The following is a 24,054-nucleotide window of genomic DNA, read 5'->3' on the forward strand; positions in this document are numbered from 1 at the left end:
AAAGTGTTATTTTTAGTTGAGTTTTGAGGTATTTTCCTAGTTATAATAATATTGGAAAGTTATTATGTAAATTCCATGTTTATTGTTGTTTTCTTGAAATCTATTCAATACTTGACGTTGTATATTATATCATGAATCATTGGCTAAGAGCATTCGTATTGGACTTTATTTTTATTTTTACAATTTAAGTAAAAACACAAATTTATTTAAATTTTTTACTTTTCAAAAACCTTTCGCATCCCATTTTCTACTATTCCTATCTTTATCCCCACTCAAACATCTATTCTGTTATTTATCCACATTTTTATTGCACTCACAGCAAATTTGTAAATTATTATAACTTTATTTTTCTTTTTATGTAATACGCCATTTCAATTGCTAAATGCTTTTACGGATTTATGATTTTTGTTTTTAATAATGGTTTAGCCCGGGAATTATACGGGTCATCAACCTAGTATGTAATAATCAGTTACTTATTAATTAACAAACAGATTTAGCAGGATGTATGGGTTTCCTTATTTTGCCTCCTTATAATTTTTTTTGTTATAAGTTAATAAATAAGTCACAACATTGTAACTTATTAACTTATGCTCTCACAACATAAACAATCCCAAACAACTTATTAACTTTTCAAAAAGTTAAGTAATAAGTTATAAGTCGGTGAAAATAAGCAATCCCGAACACCCTCTTAAGCCTAAAATTTTTATATTTGGCCAATATCTTATTTTATCCAAACCAACCAAAATAAAAAACCGAAAAAAAGAAAAACGAAAGTACTACAATGTTAGAGCATTCCCAGCCTGTTTCATATCCTCATCTCTATAATTACTAAAACACTACATTTTTCTCACCTATTAAATTAAATAATACTTTTTATACCTTTATCATTACAGTTTTATCTATATTCTACTCCCAACCAATTCAACAGATATTAAAAAATAAATAGGGGCAAACAAAATTTCCTCAAATTTAAAAAAAAATCACTATTCTTTCTCTCTGCACCCTATAATTTACTCTAACAACAACTTAAAACCTCACCCTATAATCTGCAAACTCCCTTCACATTATTTTAGGGGATGGGTTGAAAATAGGGATGAGATCAGTACCGTACTGGTACTGACCGGTCCTGATCCCGAAAATCGCAAATTTTTTGTACCGGTACCAAAAATCTTCGGTTCGGTACCGGTACCGTCCCCAAAGGTTAAAAATTCAAGAAATACCAATACCGGTCCTGATATCGAAACTCAAAACTTTTGCACCCGTTTGATACGATTTCGGTACCGGGAATTTGCAAAAGGAAGGTCTAAAACCTCAAAATGATTCCATATTCTCTCATCTGCTTACTCTCAAGCGGATTCCACGTTTCACTTACCTCACATTCTACCAGCTTCTCCATCGCTCCATTTGGTAGGTTACTTAAACTAGCTTAATTCATTCAATTGATTTAGTCATAGTGTTAACCTTATTGCAACTGTTTTGAATTTGGGTGTTAGGTAGTTAGTTAAGTTAGGGTTCCTTTTTGTTCCACTTTCGTACTTTGTAGAAATCAAAATTCACTAAATTGGGGTGGTGTGTCGAAATTCTCTTAAACTAACTTAATTTATTCAAATGTTTTAGTTATAACGTTTTTACATCCCACTACTTTTACATTTTTCAGTAATTTGTTTGCTTTCATTCATGGATGATGAGATATTGTTACATATAAATAATAGAAGTCGGTTTTTTGTTCTTTAGTTCATTTGTTTAAGAGTGACTTTGAGCAGGGTGACTATATTTGAAACATATGTAATTCTGGTATGAGTATGTGACCCATTTTGACACGAGTCCAGTATAGAAGAGAAGGAATCGTATTGCATTTCTTATTAAGTAGAATGTTTCAAGTTCATAGCTTTATTTAGAAATTTATATCTGTTTACATTGCAGATCAGTTTCAAGTTCACAGCTTTATTTGCTGCTGAGGGAACACGTACTAACTTATTCAAGGGCACACAGATAACAAAGGGGTTGCTCTTAATAGAATGTTTCAAGTTCATACCTTTATTTAGAAGTTTAGATCTGCATTTCAAACAGTCTGAAAATTTCAAGTTTACAACTTTTGTTTGCTGGTGACACAAATATTATTAGGGGTGGTTCTAAATATGACAAAGCGAAATGGAGATAGCCCAACTGATGAGTTCAACGTGATAATTCCTGGCACACATTTCTCATTGTCGGTCGACCTTCTGGATCTGTGAGAATGCATGCTACTGCTACATTACAAACAACCATGGTTTCCTTTTCAGTTGATCTGTTTGTTGGATAAGGTAGTCGTTCGTCTAATATGTTTTCCAACGGTGTACCATGACCATTCCAATTGTTTAGGGATGAGAGAAGGTCTCCCGGATGCTTCCCTCCAATGATCCCAAGTGCTACAACCCCAAAGCTATACACATCACATTTCTCCGTCACAGTCATGTTATAGGCAAGCTCTACATGACAAAATATATATAGGATCGTTAACAAAGCTTCAATAGTTAATAGGCATAAAAGAAGCGTATGCAAATACCTGGAGCAATGTATCCGGGAGTTCCTGCTATTACCGTTTGGTTGGAGGAATCCAGGTCAAGCAATCTGGCTGCCCCAAAGTCACCAACAAAGCCTTCCATTTCGGAGTTCAAAAGAATGTTGTTGGTTGATATGTCTCTGGGAACAATAGGAGGACTACAATCATGATGCATGTATGCCAAAGCATGGGCTATACCTTTGATAATGTTCACCCTCTTCGTCCAGTCCACTTCCACAGCTAATTCACTGTCACTCAAGGTGAAAAATAGACTCCCCTTTTCCATGTATTCATATACAAGGAAGTTGCATTTGTTATGCAAACAAAAACCATAGAGTTTTACAATGTTTTTGTGCCTTAGGTTGGTTAACACTTGGACTTCATTTTTGAAGCTCTGGTCGAAATGCTCAACTTCAAACCGATGGAGTTTTTTCAAAGCAAAGGTTTTACCGTTAGGCAGTTTGGCTTCATAAACACTACCATAGCCACCAGTTCCAATGCAGTATTTGAGGTCAAAATCCTCTTTAGCAGTGATGAAGTCTTCATATGCAAGAGTTCCATCATAATTCAATACTGAGCACACATTTCCATTTCTTTTTATTTCTGGCTGGATTTTGTTTTCTGTGGCATTGTGGTTTTTGTAACACACGTAAATAAGAAGCAAGAAGCAAAGTCCCGGGATGACGGGAACAAATATGGTCAAATGTTGGACTAGTTTGTTTCTTGGCATATGTCCTTTGCATGTCGATTTCCCACTTAAGCAATTGCATGACAAGCCAATTTCTCTTTTCTCGACTGAAGAAGGACAGGGGTCGATTGCAGTCAGATTATTCAGAGACTGGTTTAAGAACTGTAAATGTGGGAACTCCAAATTACTTAGTTCTTCTCCATCAAAATTGTTACTACTAAGGCCCAAATACTCTATGTACTTGCAAACAAGAAGACTTGTGATAGCTCCTGTCATATGATTCATAGAGATGTCTAGATGTTCTAGAAGACATGGTTTTTGGAAGGATACGTTTCCTGACAACTTGTTTGATGAAAGATCAAGGTAAAGAAGTTTTCCAAGTTCAGGGTGAGCAGGACCCACAAGTCTATTATTGTTAAGGTCGACATGTTCTAATTGCATCAAACTTGTTATATTTGGAGGTATGGGACCACTTATGGAATTCATGCCAAGGTTTAAAAACACTAAACATTCTAGGTTACCAAGATTTGAGGGAATTGGACTGGTAAAATTGTTGTCCCCTAGATTTAGTGATATTAAGTTTTGCAAGTTAGTAATTTCGTTTGGGATAGATGCAATTGAGTTTATTTGTGCTTAAGTCTAGGTGTGTGAGATTGAGCATGGAACCATAAGAGGAGGGATCGGACCTGTAAGCTGGTTTTTACTAAGATCAAGGTAATATAAATTGGTAAGATTGGGAGGTAATACGGGTAACTTACTACTGAAATTGTTATGAGAAAGATGAAGGTGGGCCAGATGGGCGAGCTTGGTGGGCCAAATGGGTAACTTACCACTGAAACTGTTACGATCAAGTCTAAGTTGGATCAAATGGGTGATATTTGTGAGGTAAACAGGTAACTCACCACTGATATTATTTCTAGTGAGAGACAGGTATTCCAAATGGATGAGATTGGTGAGCAAAGCAGGTAATTGACAACTGAAATTGTTACTAGAAAGATCAAGATATTTTAAATTGGTGAGACAGGCTATGGAAACAGATACTTCACCAATGAATTTGTTACTAGAAAGGTCAATGATTTTCAAATGGGTGAGATTGGTGAAAGAGGCAGGTAACTCACCACTAAAATTGTTATCAGAAATATAAAGGACTGCTAAATGGGTGAGATCGGTGAGCGAAACAGGTACCTCACCACTGAATATGTTTCCATGAAGATAAAGCTTTTTCAAACAGGTGAAATTGGCAAGTGAGACAGGTAAGTTACCACTGAAATTGTTATAAGAAAGATCCAGGGATTCTAAATGGGTTAGATTGATGAGGGAAACAGGTAAGTTACCTGTGAGTTGATTCCCTGAAAGTGAAAGTTGGGTGAGATTTGAGAGCAAACCAAGATGCTTCCTTCAAGACCGCATTTATCAATAATAAGGTGAACAAGGTGTGGAAAGGAAGGGAAGTCAAGGCTTCCCAGATCAGGTGGACCCCCGAGGCCAAGGTAATGCTCGTATAAGCTTATCTAAACGACACTTCGTGCTTTATTGCAATGGATACCCAGGCCAATAACAATGATCTCCTGAAGCATTTGCATATAGTCGCCATTTAGTTGCAACCAAAGCTTTTCCTTCTAAGGACTTGTTGAAAGCATTGGCGGTGGTTTGTGATGATAACATGAAAAAGAGAATCATAAGAAGATGAATAATAGTATTAGTATGCCACATTATATAAATATTGTTTATTGTTTATATAATAACAAACTGAACAAGTGTGGTTTTATGATTCTTAAGTGTCAATGGGTATATGTATATATATGCATTCCCAAAGCCATGCTAATTAACTTTGGAAATCAACGGCAGAGATTTGTTCCAAAATTTCCAACCCCTCTTTAGGGTTCAGTGTTGTGATTAGGCTGTCTCCAGTCTCCACACAGTGGTCCTACTATTTTTTAAAAGATTTTGCCACCACCACCCATTAGTATTTAGTAGTGGTCCTACTAAAACCATGAGACCTTACCGGCTTACCCCTATGTCAATAATAATAATAATAATAATAATAATAATAATAATACTTTAAGCATTGTATTATTATCTTTACTATGTAAATGTATATAATATAAGTATATAAAGTATGAGTTAGGAACATCTTAGTTTTTAATTCAAACTAGTATTTAGACCCGTCGCGTTGCGGCAGGAGCAGAACGTATTTAAATCCACCGTTAGTATACACACATTATGTTGGGTTTGTGTGCACATGTGATATAGAAAGAAATCTGTGAACGCTTGATGCTAAAATTTCCGTTATGGTTGCATCGTATGGTTGCAACGTACGATACCGTTTTAGAAATTAAACTGTCAAATTAAACATCAACTGCCAAGAAATTAAACTTCTAAATCAAACAATCAACCAAATTAAACCTTAAATAAAACTCAAATCAGGAAAGAATACACAATCCACATTTACACCTACCATCCAGCATCATTGCAAGGCAATGGCCATTAATGTTTACAAAATTTTTAGAACTTATCATAGCTACCAACCGGAGCAGGCCACACAGATTTTGTTAACAAACTACAACCCTCATAAGAAACAGGCACATAACCACCGCCACCAAAGACGGCCTAAAACAGCCGCCAGCAAAGACGGTTTACTGTCGTCGCCATAGACGACTCAAAAGCCAACAACAACAATGCCAAATTAGGGAAAAACCACGCATCCAAAACCACAGAGAAAAACCAAATGTTGGCCACCACCATATATACCACCGCCGGCGTCTCTTAGGGTTCCAAAATGGAACATTACGACATAAACTTTTAGTTGCATGTGTTTGTTTAACGTCGATTTCTTTGTTGCATTTGATCGAACACCTTGCAGGCAGTAATTAACTACCAAGAAATTAGATATTTAGCGTTGGGTTTTAGTGATAGACGATGAGAACTAATAAATAAAAACAAAAGCACTAAAAAGAATTAGGCTACGAGAATTAAAAGGTAGGTGCAACTAAACATAAGAGTTTGTTACTTGGAAATAAAAAGAAGGCTCAGACATCATCATAGCCTTAAACATACAACTTTCATCATTATCAACATATAAAGACAACAATTGTAGTGGTTCAGATGAGGAGCTCATCATCATAGCCTTTTATCACCCACATGTAGACTCAGATCAACATTACAATCAGCAACTACAACATCATAGGTGCTGTTTGTTTTTTAAGACAAAAACTGTCTGCAATTTGATTTCATCTGATTTCATGTCTGCAACTGAAGGTGTGGTCTGAAGGTCTGCAATCTGAAAATAAAATACTGTTTGTTTTATAAACTGGGTATCGTCTGCATAAGCTAAAAATTAGTTACCTATCATACATATCCAGTAGATAGAAGTCATTTAACGTCTGTAGACTAGTAAAATAGTTGGTGGAAGGCGGTGGACGGTGGTAGTGGCGGAAGGTGGATGGTGGTGGTGATGGACGGTGATGGTGGTGGGTGGCGGACGGTGATGGTGGCGGATGGTAGGTGGTGGTGGTGGGTGGTGGTGGCGGACGGTGGGGTGGTGGTGGTGATGGACGGTGATGGTGGTGGGTGGTCAACGGTGTTGGTGGCGGATGGTAGGTGGTGGTGGTGGCGGACAGTGGTTGGTGGTAGTGACGACGGTTGTGGCCGACGGGAGTGGGTGGTGGTGGTGATGGATGGTGGTGGGTGGTGGTGATGGACAGTGGTGGTGGGTGGTGATGGTGGACGATGGGTGGTGGTAGTGGACGATGGTTATGGCCGACGAGTGGGTGGTGGTGTTAGACGGTGGTGGTGGGTGGTGGTAGTGGACGGTGGGTGGTGGCGGTGATGGATGGTGGTGGTGGCGGACGGTGGGTGGTCGTGGTGGTGAACGGTGGGTGGTGGTGGACGGTGGTGGTGGTGGCGACGCATGATGGGTGGTGGTATTGCACATTGGGTGTTGATAGGATGTTAAGAAGTGTGAAGAAGTTAAACAATAGCTTCTTTTTTAAGACTATAAAAGTAGTTTGCAGATCTTATTTTAAAAAACAAACAAACAGTCTTCAGAAGCTTATGTCTGCGCGCCCGCAGACACAAGCCTCCTGCAGATATTTTAAGCAAAAACAAGCACAACCATAATGTACAATCACAATCAGATGAAGAAGACAGTCGTCGTCCACCGGAGTCGGATTCTGCCATTTCGCCCAAATCAAGAACATTGATTGTATATTTGTATTGGAACCTGACATCATTCACAGGCGGTAGTTACCACCGTCTCACTTCTGCTACAGTCGTACACAACCTAATGTCGCAGGTCTCCGCCACCGCCGCCTAGGGTTCCAAATTGGAACCCGGCAACAGTAGCCGATCTTATCACAGCTATATACAACCAAAAGTAGCCGATCTCCGCCACAACCACCGCCTAGGGTTACAAAATAGAACCCGACAACAGCCATAGCGTCGTCTCACCTAGGGTTTCCAAAACCGAACCCCGCAAAACACGAATCGGAGACGCAACAATAGAGAGAAACCGAACAATGATAAAGATGTATGAAGACAGAGAAGAGAGCCTTTTCAACCTGCAGAGAATAATGGTAGGTAAAGAAACATCTGTATCTGTAAAGAACATAAACACAAACAAAGCACGTGTAATCCAACCAAACACACGTGTAACACAACCAAACGAATTGAGATTGTACAACAGTCAAAGCTAACTTTACAATACTGTGAAGCCAAAATACAAAGAAACAGTGAAATAGTGAGTGAACACATACTTGTAAAATATAATCTAACTAATATATTAAAACAATACAATTTTGTCCGCGTGTTCTTCACCTAGGTTGTTCACATAGGCTTCCATGTCATCAACCTTCCGTAAATCTAATTTTCACATATTCACAACAAATTTAATCAATTATATTGACTTTAATATATTTTTGTAACTTATTAATGTAATTATGATATTAATTATTCTAATTATTGTTAAAATTAAAAAAAACTTATTAAATTTACTAGGTTTAAATTGTTAATCGTTTCTTCTTTAAAAGGCATATGCTTCGTTCAAAAATCATAACGCTCCCCATCGTTTGTAACCAAATTCTTCGCCTCATCTATAACCGGTTCTTCATGATTTATCGATTTCATAATCCAAACAACATCAAATATGTTCATCGTTTGCAATTATCAGGTGTGATTTATATTTTAGTGTTTAATCGATTTTTGTGAAGAACAACATCAAATTGATTCACTGTTATTGGGTTTAGGGTTTAACTGCATGATTTTTTATACTAACGGTTAATAGATTTGGTATTTAATCTATTCCTATTAATCGATTTATGTTTTAATCTATTTTGGGTTTAAAGGTATGATTTTTTTTTAAATTATCGGTTAATCGATATGATGCTTAATATGTTTGTTACTTAAAGTTATGTTTATATATTGTGATTTTTTGTTCATAATACGCCTTTTTCCAAGTTTCACTAATATTAATTTATTTTTATGACATATCAATTTAAAATTTGAAAATCTTATTATATGGATAGAAACCTAACTATTATAATAATTAAAATATTAGTTTATTATATTTAACACATTCCTTTATTTGGTATAATATTAGTTACGGGTGAGCAGGAAACTGAATTAACCGAACCAAAACCGAATTAACCGAAAAAACCGAACCAAAGCATTAACTGACAGTTAATTTTTTGTTTTTTTTTTGAAAAACCGAATTTTCGGTTTCGGTTCAGTTTTCCATTTTTAAAAAACCGAAAAAAACCGAACCAAACCGATATGTGTTTTTACTTAAATATTAATACAATTATATGTGTATTTTTAGATGTTATGACCGGAAACAAAACACAAAAGGATCTACCGTTGATGGTGATGATGAAGATTATGAAGATGATGAAGATTGGGAGTAAACTTTTAAGATGAAAAATGAAGATTGGAACTAAACTTTTAGTGTTTTTTGATTAAGAACGTTATTGAAATTTAAGCTCTACTACTCTTGCAAGTTTGTATTCGTTTGGTTACACGTAACAAATGTCTATTTTTGTGTTTTGAATCTAATATGCATTTTCATTATTTTAGATTTTTTTTGCAATGTTTACACACACCAAACAAAAAACCGATTATAACCGAACCGAAACCGAAAAAAACCGCAAAACCAAAAACCGCAAAACCGAACGGTTTGTGTATTCGAAAAACCGACTTTTCAGTTTCGGTTTCACCTAAAAACCGAACCGAACCGAACCGTGCTCAGCCCTAATATTATTCAAACAATAGTTTTTGATTTAACGAGCATTTATCAATCAATACACACAAAAAAATAAATCATAATTCATTTTAAAAATTTTAAATCTTTCATTTTGTAGTAGTTGACTTTATTTAAATATGTTAAGTTTAAAAGTTTAAACACCCAATCAATTAACTTTATAAATTTAGAAAAAAAATGTTTATATCTTATAAATTGTTTAAATTCTCTTTTAAAACTCTTAAATTTTTTAAATAAATGTCTGTTTTATAGGTTTGACTAACTCATTGAGTTTCAAACGGTTTCACCATAAAATAAATATTTCTCAAAATTGAATGAAAACTTTCATTACTATTCACTCAAAATTATTTATAGAAATTATTAAAATCAAAATCTTTTGAAACAACTTATATATGCAATCTAATTAACAAAAATTTGTAACTAATTCAAATACGGGTTTCATTATTATTAATTTTGCAGTAATTTAGGATATAAATTGAGGTATTGTTTGAATTTGTAAATAATTTGAGGTGTTGTATTCATAGGTTTTGGCATTTTACTGGTTCCAAATTGCTTTGGATAACATAAACACCATCAAGGTATGCTTTGTTCAATAATGTATATGTAAAGTTTTTCTTTTTATTAATTAATTTCCTTATCACTAATTGTTTATTTTTTTTTCTAATGTATCTTTGCTAAAATTTACACAATGTTTATTTTTGTTATATTTCAGTTATTGTGTATGAGACATGACATTTTGGATGTTGATTTAATTAGACGATTAACTTTCAATTAATATGTGTTTTTATTCTCATGTTATAAGTTATAAAGATGTTTTAACTTTTTATTTATCTTTGTTAGTATTTGTATGGTTTTGTATTTGAATTAAAGTAACAATTTAATGTCTCATAATTTATGTAAATGTATCATTTTTTATATAAATATGACATTTGCATTTTACTAAATTTATAATATACACATATATATTACGTTTTAAATATGTTATACCCGTATGTAACATGGGCACTATCCTAGTATATATATAGTTTGTTTCTTATTGTACAACATATCATGCATAAACTTAAGCACTTTTAAGGATAATTTTGTCTTTATAGCACAACATGTATAGTTACTTTAATTTCTTAAAAAATGGTTTCAATATAGTCCTTCAACTTCAATCAACTTTTGTTAATTTATAGAATAGTTATGCATTTACCTCTTATTAAAAACAAATTACCCTCACGACTTTAAAATGATCATAACTTTTTCACATGTTAATATATATATATATATATATATATACTAGATTTTATCCCCCGTATTACGGGGTTGTTTACATTATTCGTTTTCAATATTTATATATGTATATTTGGATTTTAATTTTATTTGTTGTAAGAAATTTAATAATTAATATATTTGAGGTTTGATGATGAAATTGTTTCACAAATAAATGATATGTTATAATCCGGTTTAAAAGCTATCTGGGTTTGGTGATACCCATTACCCATTTATTTTCTTTATTATAAAATTTTTTCTTAATTATAAATAATATCTTTTTTAAATAAAATAGGATATTAATATTTAGTATATCCCTATTTTATAGGATTTTTATATCAAATATTTGATGAGATTAATTTTTAATATAATGAGATGTTATAACCCGTTTACGAGCTACATGGGTTTGGTGAGACCTTTACCTGTGAATTCGAGTCAAATGCGTGAGAAGCCTTCATTTACAAATAAAGCAATCTGATGGCTTGAGAGAATGATTGTTTTACATTTTTCGCTTTTTAATATTTACTTTTTGGATTTTAATTTTCTTTATTATAAGAAAGTTAATAATATACTTAGGGTTTGATGATGAAAGGGTTTAAAAAAAATGATATGTTATAACCCGTTTAAAAGCTATCTGGATTTGGTGACCCATGACCTGCTTTTGTTTTTTTTACTATAAAATTGTTTATTAATTATAAATAATATCTTTTTCTTTTTAAATTGGATATTAAATTTTAGTATATCCCTATTTTATAGGATTTTCCTATCAAATAATTGGTAAGATTAATTTTTAATTTAATGAGATGTTATAACCCGTTTAAGAGCTATCTGGTTTTGGTAAGACCCATACCCATGAATTTGGGTTAAATCAATGAGAGACATCCATTTAAAAATCAAGCAATCTGGTGGCTTCCATAAAAGGGAGGAGCGACCACATCGCGACACGTAGGATTTTAGGGTTTTCATTTATATATACATATTATATATATATATACTAGCTTTTAGCCCGCGTGTTACGCGGGTTATGTTAGATTTTTGTTTTTAATAAATTTGTTATTTTATTTTTGCTAATGATATTTTTTATTTTTCAACGGAATTTTGTTTAGATTTAATACTTTAATTTAATTTGGTTCATTTTTATTTAATATTTTGTAATCATATTTGTTTAGACTAATGCATGTATATTAGTCCGTTCGTCATTCCTGCAACGATTTTTATAATTGAATGAAAATATTTGTCCGTTCCTTGTTTTGGTTAATTATAATTTTATTTGTACAGAATATTCATTTGTATTCGTTTATATTTGTTCTATTATGTTCATTAAATTTGGTGTTCGCTTATATTCAAGAACTGTTCGCTTATGTTTTAAATGGACGAACATTAACATACTCAGCTTTTTAATGAACGAACATGAACACACAATTTTGTTATACTATATGTTCGTATTCGTGTTCGGTTAAAGTTAAATGATCGAACACAGACATGCCACAATTGTGTTCGTTTGGTTCGTTTACATGCCTAATCATTGCCATTATAATTCACAAAAGCTCCTATAAATTTAACAAAAACTAAACTTTAGAATTCGCTGCAAAGCTATTACGCCTAGAAACTGATGAAAACTTAAATAAAATTTATAAACGAATATAAGATGTAAAACTAACCTTGAAGCCATTGTCGAACCTATTTTATGTAACGAAATATAGAACATATGGGGAAATTCGTTGCAAAATATAATAAGTTCTCCAATGAGATAAATCCATCACAAAATATAACGAAACATGTGATTAGAAGTTTAGAATACATAAATACCAATGGTTAACTTTATTTAAAATTTAAATATGCACAGATCAATGTAAGCAAATCTGCAAAACAAAAAGAAATAGAAAACTATTATCTTTGCACCCAAGATACTGCAGTTAAATAATGTTTTAGTTGATGTCGCACCCCGACCAAAGGCGGCGGAACATGCCGAGGTGTGACGATTGTCCATAAGCACATGACACTAATTAAAGTGACAGTATTTAATAAACTCATTTCATTTCACAACATCGAAAATGTCACATAACAATTATCTATAAAATAACCATAAACAAGATATCACAAAATATGGCAAATTTGATATTGTTCATTTTTACTAATATCCTAAGGTCTTTGATGTCGTTTTCTTCACAATCATAAATCAACCAAGATGCAAACCTGCAACATTTCATAAAATAAAGTTTGTCAACACAAAGGTTGGTGAGCAATTCATAAGTTTAATCATATTAGTATATAATAAAGATAGCTACAAAACTTGCATACGAAACGATAAATAAAAGTGGTAATTTGGATAAATAGATACGCTAAAACATTAGCGACACCTAGCTATAAGGGGATGCCAAATAGTCTAGGATTTTATAGTTATCGTTAATTGCATTACGTTAACAACACCTTGCTATAAGGGGATGCCAAATAGTCTAGGATTTTATAGTTCCACTAACCAAAAGCGATAAACACATAGGCATATAAGCATAGAACACCAAATCGAGCAATTATTTAGGTAAAGTATACAACTACGTTTGTGGTTTAAGATTCAAATATAAAGCATTTTGTTGAATAAGTATGAAATGTCACCCCAAAATAGAAGATGGAAAATGGGGTATGAAGTACTCACCTTCAAGTAGTAAACTTGAAAGATGATAATTTGGAGATTTGTCAGAACGACGAGTTTAACGCACAATGCCTAAAAAGAAAAGAAGTCTTGAATTTAGAAAGGTTGTCTTGAAGATCTTTAAACAAAATAAATGTTGAGAAATGTAAATAATTAAAGTTCAAGGTTTAAAATGTAACTATTTAAGAATTTATAATAATAACCCTTTAAAAATGTAAGTTTGCTCGAAACCGGGTTAAAGTATCTAACCTTAATATTTACTCAACCTATGTTAGGTAATAAGGTGGGTAAAATGCAAGAATGCAAATCCCTTTGGAATAAAGATACTAAAACGGTTTTTTTTATCGAGTGTTCGGGTTGTCGGTTCGGGTCTTGATAATTGGTCAAACCAAAAGTTAACTTTCCAAAATATTGAATGTTATGAGATAACTTAATAAAATTTAATAAGACTTAACCAAGTATGTAGTTCCATTGTTTTAGAACTAACAACGCACGTTAAGCGAGTGTTTGGTTTTGTCGGTCCAAACTTTGTTATGAGATCAAGTTGGATCCAACATTTCCAAGTATTTAAGAAAATATTTAAAAATCAATTTGTAACTATTTTTAAAGAAATATACAAGTTTTGATGGCTAAAAAAAACACACTTGTGTGTCTTAAGCGAGTAAGAATCGGTTTGGTTTCCACATGTCCAACCACTAAAGAACTTGTATAATAATGTACAAATAAAAAAAATACTTTAAGTTTTACAACCAAAAGTTAACAATAAAGTCTTTAAACAAAAGTTCGGTTTTCGGTTCGGATCCTGTTTTGGGTTAAGACCGAGGTAAGATTCTACAAACCCATAACCATAGAATTTGTAAAAATGATTTTAGAAACTTAGATCTAACAATAAGCATGTTTAAACAATTATTTAACAAAACTAGTAACAAAGTTCGGTTTACGGTTTAGAGCTATTTACGGTTAAACCGAAGCATAGACTCTTAAAAACCCATAACCATGGAACTTGTAAACATAACCAACAAACTAAAATATGCAAGATTAATATGTATGAACAAGTTATATAGATGTATATATATCAAGGACACGAAGTCCTCCATGAAGCCTTGTATTATGAGGTCCGAAACCTCACCAACCGGAATCGGAGAAGTAACTACCAAAGGTAAACAAGAGGTGTATATTATATATATGTTGCACAACCATAAACAAGTATTAATAAGGCTACATAAACTAATTAAGATGAAAGACTAAAAACCTTCAAGAGCACTTAAGAAGATAACCTTGAATCTTTGATGTTCGAGAGAGTTTTTTTTTTTGGAGTTGTAACAAGGGAAAATGAAGAGGAAAGGTGGTGTGTATATAGGGTAATGTTGGTGGTCAAATATGAGTGTGAGACGCAAGTGTTTTCATGCAAAATGGATCAAGACAAAAACACAAAACAACAAAAAAAAAATAAAAAAATAAAAAATAAATAAAGGTAGGATGTTTTCAAGACCCAACAAGTGTGAAACAATATTGTAACATAAATCCATCATTTTGATTATAACATAAGCTTCGGTTTACAAATCGGGTCGGTTTACATAATAAACAAATACAAAAACGAATACAAACAAGACCCGAAATTGACGAATGTCACAGTTGATATCAATAATGAAACACAAAATCATGAATATTAGTTCATGATTGTGGTATAATTATTTGTATGGAAGTTTGTTTATTAATTTTTTTATTGTGGTATAATTATTTGTATGGAAGTTTGTTTAGAATTTATTCATAAATATTAGTTCATTCGTCATTCCTATAGAGTTGGTTATTTTTTGTATGAAATACATGCCCGCTCGTTATATCGGTTAATTCTAATTTTATTATTTGTATGGAAGTATGCAAATGTAGTATCTCTTGAACTTTTGTAATCACTTAGTATTTTTTTTCATATTTTTTTTGTTACATATTAGTTTCTTCGTCATTCGTGTGGCATTTATTGCATTGGTTTGCGTTGTAAGGGTATGAACCCATTTGGACCCATTATGTCTAATATACTTGTTTGTTTTGACTTGCTGTCTAATCTTTATAGACCCAAATCGACCAAATAAGTTGAACCCAAAGAAAAAAAAAAACAATTCATGAACTATGGTATATAGCGTTTTCGCTCTTGCCTAAGGCTTATCGTTGGGATAGATTGACATGAAACCAATATGTCATATTTAATTAAATCTAACTTCTAACTATTATATTAAAGCAACATGGTTTACACATGGCTTTAATTAAACTATCCACATAAGATTCTACCTCAACAATTTCTAAAATTATGATTTACACCTAATAAGTTATTTAATTTTAATCTACTTATTTATATTATTAAAACAAAATCATTCTTACATAAGGTATGTTATTAGGTAATGACTGCTCTTCGGTAATAACCCTCTGTCTCTTAACAGATGTTTCTTGAATTTCAGTTGACCGAACCGTAAGTTCATTCATAACAGATGTTGAAGTGAGTGCGGTTTTCGTATTTTGCCAAGTATCTAAACAAATAAATTATTACAAACCATATTTTACACGTGTGACTATAAGTTAATGCAAGTATTAACAGGTGTGCACATACCAGTAGGAACATGAATCTACGCTTTAGCCTTAAAATAATAAACTTAAACAAAGTAATGATTAAATGACATATAATACTTTCGCAAGACAAAAGACGCGCTTGCAGCTGAGGGTGGAAAACTGAAAAGACGCGCTTGTAGCCGAGGGTGGAAAACTGAAGCAACATTTCTTCTCATCAAGAAGCTAATTTTTAGTTTTGGAAAAAAATAATCATGTAACCAAAATCAATTACAAAATCTATATCCAAAGACTCACTAAGAAACAATTTGACATAAACCCTAATATCAGGCACATAAACCAGAATACAACAAACGTATGGGACCGAACACGACCTGATTAACTTGAATTTTTATTTTTATTTTTTTATGTGTCTATAATCTAAAATTACAAATTTACAACCAAAAATAGCATGTATACAATTATTACATTTGAAAAAAAAAACAATGTTTGTTTCTTTATTATCATTTATATTAAAACATCTAAACAGACGAAGCTAACATAAAACACATATATGTTTAAAAAAAATTGTTTCAAAATAAGGGTTAAATGGGTCAACCCACTAACCCTCTATCGACCTGTTTAGCTAAACGTGTTTGTGGGTTCGACTGAATTTCTTTAAGCATAAATCACTCAATCGGTCTAATTACTAATTTATGACCAAAAAAAAGGTAAAGGCTTAAATGAGTTAACCCACTAATCCCCTATCATTGGAATTGACTTTTAGTCATATACACTTTTCAATGGTAACCAAACAATGCAAATTCTTGTGGTTAATTCATAAAGATGGGTTTGACTTTAAGTCAAATTATGTATACTAAACAGTGTAGAGTCCATTGAAATGACTATTAATGTATACTCATGTTAGTAAAGAACCCTTATTAAAAGTCAAAACCATAAACCCTCTTGTAAATTCATCAACCACGACCTGTAGTTTCTAAAAAACTTTTAATGGTTTTAAACTTCATGAAAAAGGTTTTGAAGAACCCAAAAGCATAGAATCATCAATACGAATAAACCATAAATTTATCCAAAGAACATAAGGGCCAACACCATGCCATTCAAAAACATACATACCTAAATTCAACCCCTATTTTTAACTATCAAGCATTCACAAAATAGAGACCTTAACAAATTAAATGTATGCCTGGTTCTTTATTGCAAACTTACTTGATATAGCCATTTAATGTTTTAGAATCACCAGCTACATTTACAAATCGATATTGTTTTGTTAAGGCCAAGCGAAAAAAATATAAAGTTATGCTAAATTACTATAAACAACACACCGATTGAACTTCTAAACAACAATTAAATGTCAATTTTGCTTCTGGGGTAAAAAACCCAATAAGAACCCTAAATATCGTGACTTAACATTCAATGCAATATATACCAAAACCAACTTCATATATTAGCATAATAGTGTAAATTAATCAATAAATAACATATACCTAATAAATGGGAAGAAGAATCAAACGACGATCAACTTGTTCTTTGTCTCAAACTGCCTCCATCGATGGGTTAGGAATCATGGGAATTAAATACAATAAAACCAATATATTATATTAAGATTCATAGATTATAATCGAAAAGTAACTGAAATTACCTTGTTTTAATATTCGCCTGATGCGATAATTAGATGGAACTCCACCGGTACGACTGATTAGGGTTTAGAAAAGGGTACGACTGATTAGGGTGTCAATCATCATACAATTAATATGATTCAGACCAATCATGGATTGGATGATGATTGGTGGTGTTGTTGGCAAGAAAGAAGGATGACGTAAAATAGGGTTTGGATGATTAAGGAAGATAAAAGGTTGAACGAACTTTTTTTGCTTAACCTACTGTAGCCGGGTATTGGTGACGAACGATTTTGGTTTGTGGATTAATCTATCTGAAGAATCCAGGTTTGTGGTTATGGTTTCAGGATTGGATTGAAGGTAGGAGATGAAAGGGGAAGATGGCTTGTGGTATTGTATTTGATATGTTATGACCCGTGAAGGGGTTATACGGGTAAAAAGCGGGTTAAAGCAGTGAGGGCTCACCATTTAGAAGTCAAACAAATCTGGTGACTCCATGAAAAGGGGGAGCGATCAGAGCGTGACACATAGGATTTTAATGTCTTCTTTTATATATATATATATATGATATTTACATTTTCTTTAAATATTAATGCATATAATTTTCTTTAATTAAATTCTTAACAAAAGGGTCCTACTATGGACACCCACCACACGCCATTAATACGCTGCGTATGCACTATAGGCGGCGTATTAATGGATTTGGCATCCTAGCCGGCAAAAGCTGGGGAGGTTGTCAAATCGTACCTAATACGCCGCGTATAGTGCTATACGGCGTATTGATTGTTATGAGTTATTGGAGCCTGGCTCCCCTCCCTCTCCTCCTTTCTTTTTTTATATTATATATACATGTGCCTTCTCGCTCGATTGTTTGACATTCAACCAACAAACAACATAACACAATTTTTGTAATATATATACCCACAATGTCGTGGTTTAACCATTTATTTCCGGAGGAGAAGCTAGGTTACGCCGCTAACAATCAGCCTGGCACGTCGTGGTTAATCGACTTGAACCAGGTTTCGTTTTATATTTATTTAGTATGAATTTGTTAGTTGTTTTTATAATTAAAACTTGCTATATTACGTTTTGTTAGGAGTATGTCGGCTATGATACCCAGCCCCAACAACCTTACGATTAAGCTAGCTCGTCGGGCTTACCAAATTTGAACCAGGTTTCGTTATTTGTATTTATTTACTATGAAGTTGTTAGTTGCCTTTTTAACTAATGTATGCTACATTACGTTTTGTTAGGAGCAAATAGGTTATTATAGTCAGCCTGAACAGTTTTACGGTAACTTTGGCTCGCCGGGCTTGCCAAATATGAACCAGGTTTCCCGTACTATTACTGTTATTGTTATTTTTTTACTACAGTATTACTAGTATTATTATTAAAATGTGATTGTTATTAAAATATTACTATTATATTAATATTATTATTATTATTATAAATATTATGATTATTATTACAATATTATAATTACTAAAACAATATTATTCTAAATATATAATTATGTTATTATTATTATTTTAATATTATTATTTATTATTAAAATATTAAATTTTACATTACTATTGGTATTAAATTATTATTATTATTATTATTATTATTATTATTATTATTATCACTAACACTGTTGTTTGATTTCTAATTATACATTTAGGAGTACTTCGTGTCAGATTATGTAGATCCGCTACCCGGTGTTTACGATTGTTAGCCGTCGTACCAGTCACCTGTCGCTGGGTTGGATTATGGAGGCCAGCCTTCCCCATCGTACCAGACACCAGCAGCAAATGATCTGTTTTACAAAACTGAGTCTTCATCGTGCCACGGGCGAAACGAGCATGCTGGGGTAAACCTAAATGACGATGATGAGGTTGCCGTGGTAAACCAAAATAACGAAGATGAGTACGACGATGACTACATACGCGAGGTGACGGTTTCGTATAAAATAGATGCTGTAAGACGCCGTGTGTTTTGTTTAAGTTAATATTATTTGTTTGTATGTTATGTAATAAATAGCGTAAAACTGTTTCAGATTTTTGAGAGCCGCAAGGAACTGAAGAAATGGGCCAAAATATAGAGGACGGGAGCATGGGTTTGTTGTTGTGGTCCAGCGGTCAAAGAAAAACGGTGTGGACCTTGCATGCAATCGTAGAGGCGAACCGAAAATAAAGGCCACGGTGAGACGTACCGGCAGCATTAAAAAATGCTGTCCATTTAAGATCCTAGGCAGGTACGACTTGAGGGGTGCATGTTGGAGGGTTCAAGTGGTAAACGAGACTCACAACCACGATCCCGTTGAATTCAAGGAGGGGTGCGCGACTTTTAGAAAAATGACCAGTGAACATTTGGATATGGTTGCGACTTTACACGGGACCGGCCTAAAGCCTCTTCAAATCCAAGCAGCCCTGGGCGGAGAGTTTCCCGGTGTCCAACCCGCAATAAAGGACATATACAACCACACGAGCAAGATTAGAAGGGAGGCGTTACTTGGCGATACCCCTATGAATGTAGTTTAAAACCTTCGTAGTTTTACTGTGTAATTGCCTGCTTGTAATATTTACTAAAGTTTTATTTCATCCAATGCAGGCGCTGGAAAACTTTCTCGCAGGCAACGGTTTCACGTTCTATACCCGGGAGAATGCAACCGACGACAGGACGGAGGAAATTTTCTTCTATCACAATAAGTCGCATAAGATGTGGCGTGCGTTCCCCGAGGTGTTGTTGATTGAAACGACATACAACACCAACATGTACGATTGGCCGTTGGTTCAGTTTATCGGTGTGACGTCGACAGCACAGTCGTTTTGTATCGCCCACGCGCTTTTGATCAGGGAACGGCAGAGGAACTTCACCTGGGCTCTGGAGAAACTTAAAGAAATGCTCGATGATTGCATGGAGCCATGAGTGATTCTGACTGACGCGGACAAGGCTTTCATAAACTGCTGCGACGCAGTCTTCCCTAATGCCACCAAAAATTTATGCAGGTGGCACATATCCGAGAATATAAGGAAAAAATTTAAGAGTTTTTATAGGACGGATATGGGGCCGGACTTTGCGTACTGGTGGAAGGTTCTGTATCAGTCTCCGAGGATACAACTGTTCGACAACCGTCGCATGAACATGGAACGCCATTTACTACAGGATGATAGAGCAGGTGAGTCCTTCGTATCAATTGACAGTTTTTAATAGTCTAGGCAGGCGTCTTATTAGCGTGTCCCTTTATTTTTTAGAGCGTCTTATTAGCGTGTCCCTTTATTTTTCAGAGGTCTGGCAATACATTCGCAACAACTGGCTGGATCCATACAAGCACAAGTTTGTAGCCTGCTGGATCGACGAACGTCGAAACTACGACGAACCGAGTTGAGAGCCAGCACACAAATCTGAAAAGGTATCTCAACGGAAGCAAAAACTCCCTCAACACCATTGCAAGGCATGTCCTTAAAATGGTCAATGCGCAGATGAAAGAAATCGGTCGATCTTTTCAAGACTCCCGTTTCAAGGTCATGGAAGGACATTGACAGCACGCCTGGTTGAAGAAGCTACTAAATAGGGTGTCGATTCACGCTCCGAATCTACTTATGAATGAGTATGAGTTGATACACAGGATGCGTGACGGCGACGCTTCATGCGACCACCATTTGTCTCCGTCTTCGGGGCTGCCGTGTGCTTGTCGGATTGAGGGATACATAGATAACAACACGTGTATCCCAATAAAGGATGTGGACCCGTTCTGGAGGAGGCTTAATTTTGATCCAGTCTGTTCGCCGAACGAAGAGCCAGATTATGAAGCAGGTCTACGGGACATCAGTGATACGCTATCGTCCATAAAGGACCCTAATAAAAAAAAAAGTTTTTTCTCCAAGATCATATCTACTCTTCCAGAGAGATCTAAAAAGAAAGGGCCTGAAAAAAGAGAGGATCCTTGGGGTCGTCCCAAAAAAACAGATCCCCCGAGGCACGTCTCATACACCCCCGCTCCAGATCTCCCCAGACACAGCTCCTACACCCCCTCCTCGTCACAGGGGCCCAGCCAAGAAATCCCCACCCCTTCTTGCTGTCTCGTTTGTTGTCCTAGTCATCATCGCGGTTTAAAATTCCACGCATGCGGCCTACGACATCGAAACCTACGAGAGCTCACCTCGGGTTTCCTTTAATGGTTTCGCTAGCGCAAGTACTGGCGATTGAACTGTTTAAGAGCCTCATTCCTAGCTGGGCACAGCTGTTCGTCTCAGACATCAAAGACGTATGCCCAGACGGTAACTGCGGTTTCCGAGCAATCTCCGTGGGTTTGGGAAGGCATGAGAAACACTGAACGAAGGGTGATGGAGGGAGATGTTCAAGAGAGAGGATGATGATGTGCATGATAGGGTTCATTCCAGCCTTCCATACTCCAGCACGGTCAAACCGGCGTCACCAAGTCATTGGTTTAGCATACCCGGTCACGGTCACGTGGTTGCTCAAACATACGGGTGTGTGTAAGTCAACTTACACGGCAATGACACCGAATGTTACTTCCGGTTTAGACTCGGTCCTGACTCGATTCCGGATCCGGTGGTTATAGGCATCACTAATTGGGGAGGTGATCACTGGATACATATCAAACTGGAAGGGGATTTCCCAATGCCGACGCCGGACCGTAATGGGGAAAGAAACGCCGAACCAGCAGCGCTCGATTGGAAAACACGGTACGAGCAGCGTTTGAACGAGTACAAACATATACGCCAGGGTTGGCAAAGGGCACCCTCTACCGTACATCTAGACAGCTCGCTGTAGTATTATTTGTATCAATGTATATGTATAGACAAACACACACACATACACATATTTATACAAGACAATGTATCAATGTATATATATAGATACACACACATACTTTGAAATTTGATTGACAATGTTGGTTTGACAATAATACTAATAAATACTAATAATAATAATAATAACAGTAATAATAATAATAAACAATAATAATAAATAATAATAAATAATAATAACAACAACAACAACAAAATAAGCATAATACGCCGCGTATAGCTCTATAAGCGGCGTATCATATCCTTTATAACCCGATCGTCTGCTCATCTGCCCCATTATTTCAAATTTCAAACTCCCACTCCCGAGCATCCAAACACGAGCCTCTATTGGACCGACACCACACGACACGAGCCTAGGAGATTTGACCCGACACCGACACGACATGGAGGTAAGTTTTTAATATTATGTTAAGATGATGATGATGATGATGTTGTTGGGATGATTATGTTAAAACCGTCGGCCGGAATCCGGCCGTATGGCTGGAGACCGGCCGTCAGTTTCACAGGGAAGGTCAGCGGCGGCGTATAGCCCTATACGTCGCCTCTGATATATATTTTTTATATATTTGTTTATTATTATTGTTATTATTTATTATTATTGTTATTATTATTATTTATTATTATTATTATTACTGTTATCATTATTATTATTTATTATTTATTATTGTTATTATTATTATTATTATTATTATAGTTTGAGGGCGATGAGGTTGAGATGGAGCTCGAGCAGTGTAACATCCCGGCTAAAGCGGAAACGCCCGAGTGTGACGTACCGATTGCTCAAACACACGTGACACTATTAGGTGACCATAATAACATTATTTCATTTAAATCATCATGTAACACAAGTTTATCAAATAATACAAGTTGAACAATAAATAAATAAATGATAAGTTGCTCTTTGAATATCCTATAGGCATGCTATGTGTCTTCTAACTTTCATCCTCGTATCTTTACACCTGTAACACATGTATAAAATAAAGTCAGCTATGAACATAGCTGGTGAGTTCCCACAGTTTTATATATATACATAAAAATCATACAATTCATGGACAAGTGATAAACGAGCAAGTAAAGTCCTTTCCAGTTGGTATCAACCAATGTACTCGGGTAATCGCGCAAGTAAGGTCTTTTCCAGTTGGTAGCAACCAACGTACTCGGATAATGAGGCCCTTTTCCACTCGATACAAATGGAACAGAGTGCAAAGGGGGGCGTATGATCATACTTATTGAGGCTACCACGTGTAAGTAAATCCGAGTAAGTAATCAAGTAACACAAAAGTCCATATAGTGAATTTTAGTTTGAAATCGAAATAATAAATACTTGAAGTTTTGTAGGATACATATGCTACCCCAAAATAATAAATACTTGAAGTTTTGTAGGATACATATGCTACCCCAAAATATGAAAACGTTTAAAAAGGAGTGGTGAGAAACTCACCTTATGAGTTGATACGATATTGATAACCAAACGCGTCGTAGATATTGTAAACGGCGAACAAACCGAAAGCGTCACAAAAGCTGACTTGAAAGATACGCACTAGCTAGGATAAAGGAATACAAGACTTAATCGAAAATATTACGGGGTCATTTATTGTATATACTTATTGGAGTGTTAATGAATATTTTATTAATTTTCGTAACTTTTGATTATTATATTAATATCTAAGTT

At 34.6% G+C, this 24,054-nt stretch overlaps 1 protein-coding gene and 1 pseudogene across 2 annotated transcripts; one reads left to right on the forward strand and one right to left on the reverse strand.

The window, feature by feature from the left end:
* Positions 1–2,175: 2,175 nt before the first annotated feature.
* Positions 2,176–4,953, reverse strand: LOC143552749 (uncharacterized; annotated as a pseudogene). Its single transcript, XR_013138704.1, has 2 exons — positions 2,546–4,953; positions 2,176–2,468 (listed from the first exon to the last, which is right to left on the reverse strand). The product of XR_013138704.1 is annotated as an uncharacterized LOC143552749 (transcript).
* Positions 4,954–19,901: 14,948 nt separating this feature from the next.
* Positions 19,902–20,475, forward strand: LOC143552760 (protein FAR-RED ELONGATED HYPOCOTYL 3-like). Its single transcript, XM_077042903.1, has 2 exons — positions 19,902–20,078; positions 20,158–20,475. The coding sequence occupies exons 1-2, from the start codon at positions 19,902–19,904 to the stop codon at positions 20,473–20,475; spliced, it is 495 nt and encodes a 164-aa protein (XP_076899018.1).
* The last annotated feature ends 3,579 nt before the right edge of the window (positions 20,476–24,054 follow it).

The sequence above is a fragment of the Bidens hawaiensis genome, unplaced genomic scaffold (assembly GCF_021521415.1).
Source record: "Bidens hawaiensis isolate Kalapana, Puna unplaced genomic scaffold, B.hawaiensis_p1.1 tig00017033_1, whole genome shotgun sequence".
NCBI lineage: Eukaryota > Viridiplantae > Streptophyta > Magnoliopsida > Asterales > Asteraceae > Bidens > Bidens hawaiensis.

Coding starts and splice junctions, on each gene's coding strand:
- LOC143552760 (XM_077042903.1), top strand. CDS start 19,902: ATGACCAGTGAACATTTGGATATGGTTGCGACTTTACACGGGACCGGC. Junction 20,079..20,157: donor TTGGCGATACCCCTATGAAT/GTAGTTTAAAAC, acceptor CATCCAATGCAG/GCGCTGGAAAACTTTCTCGC.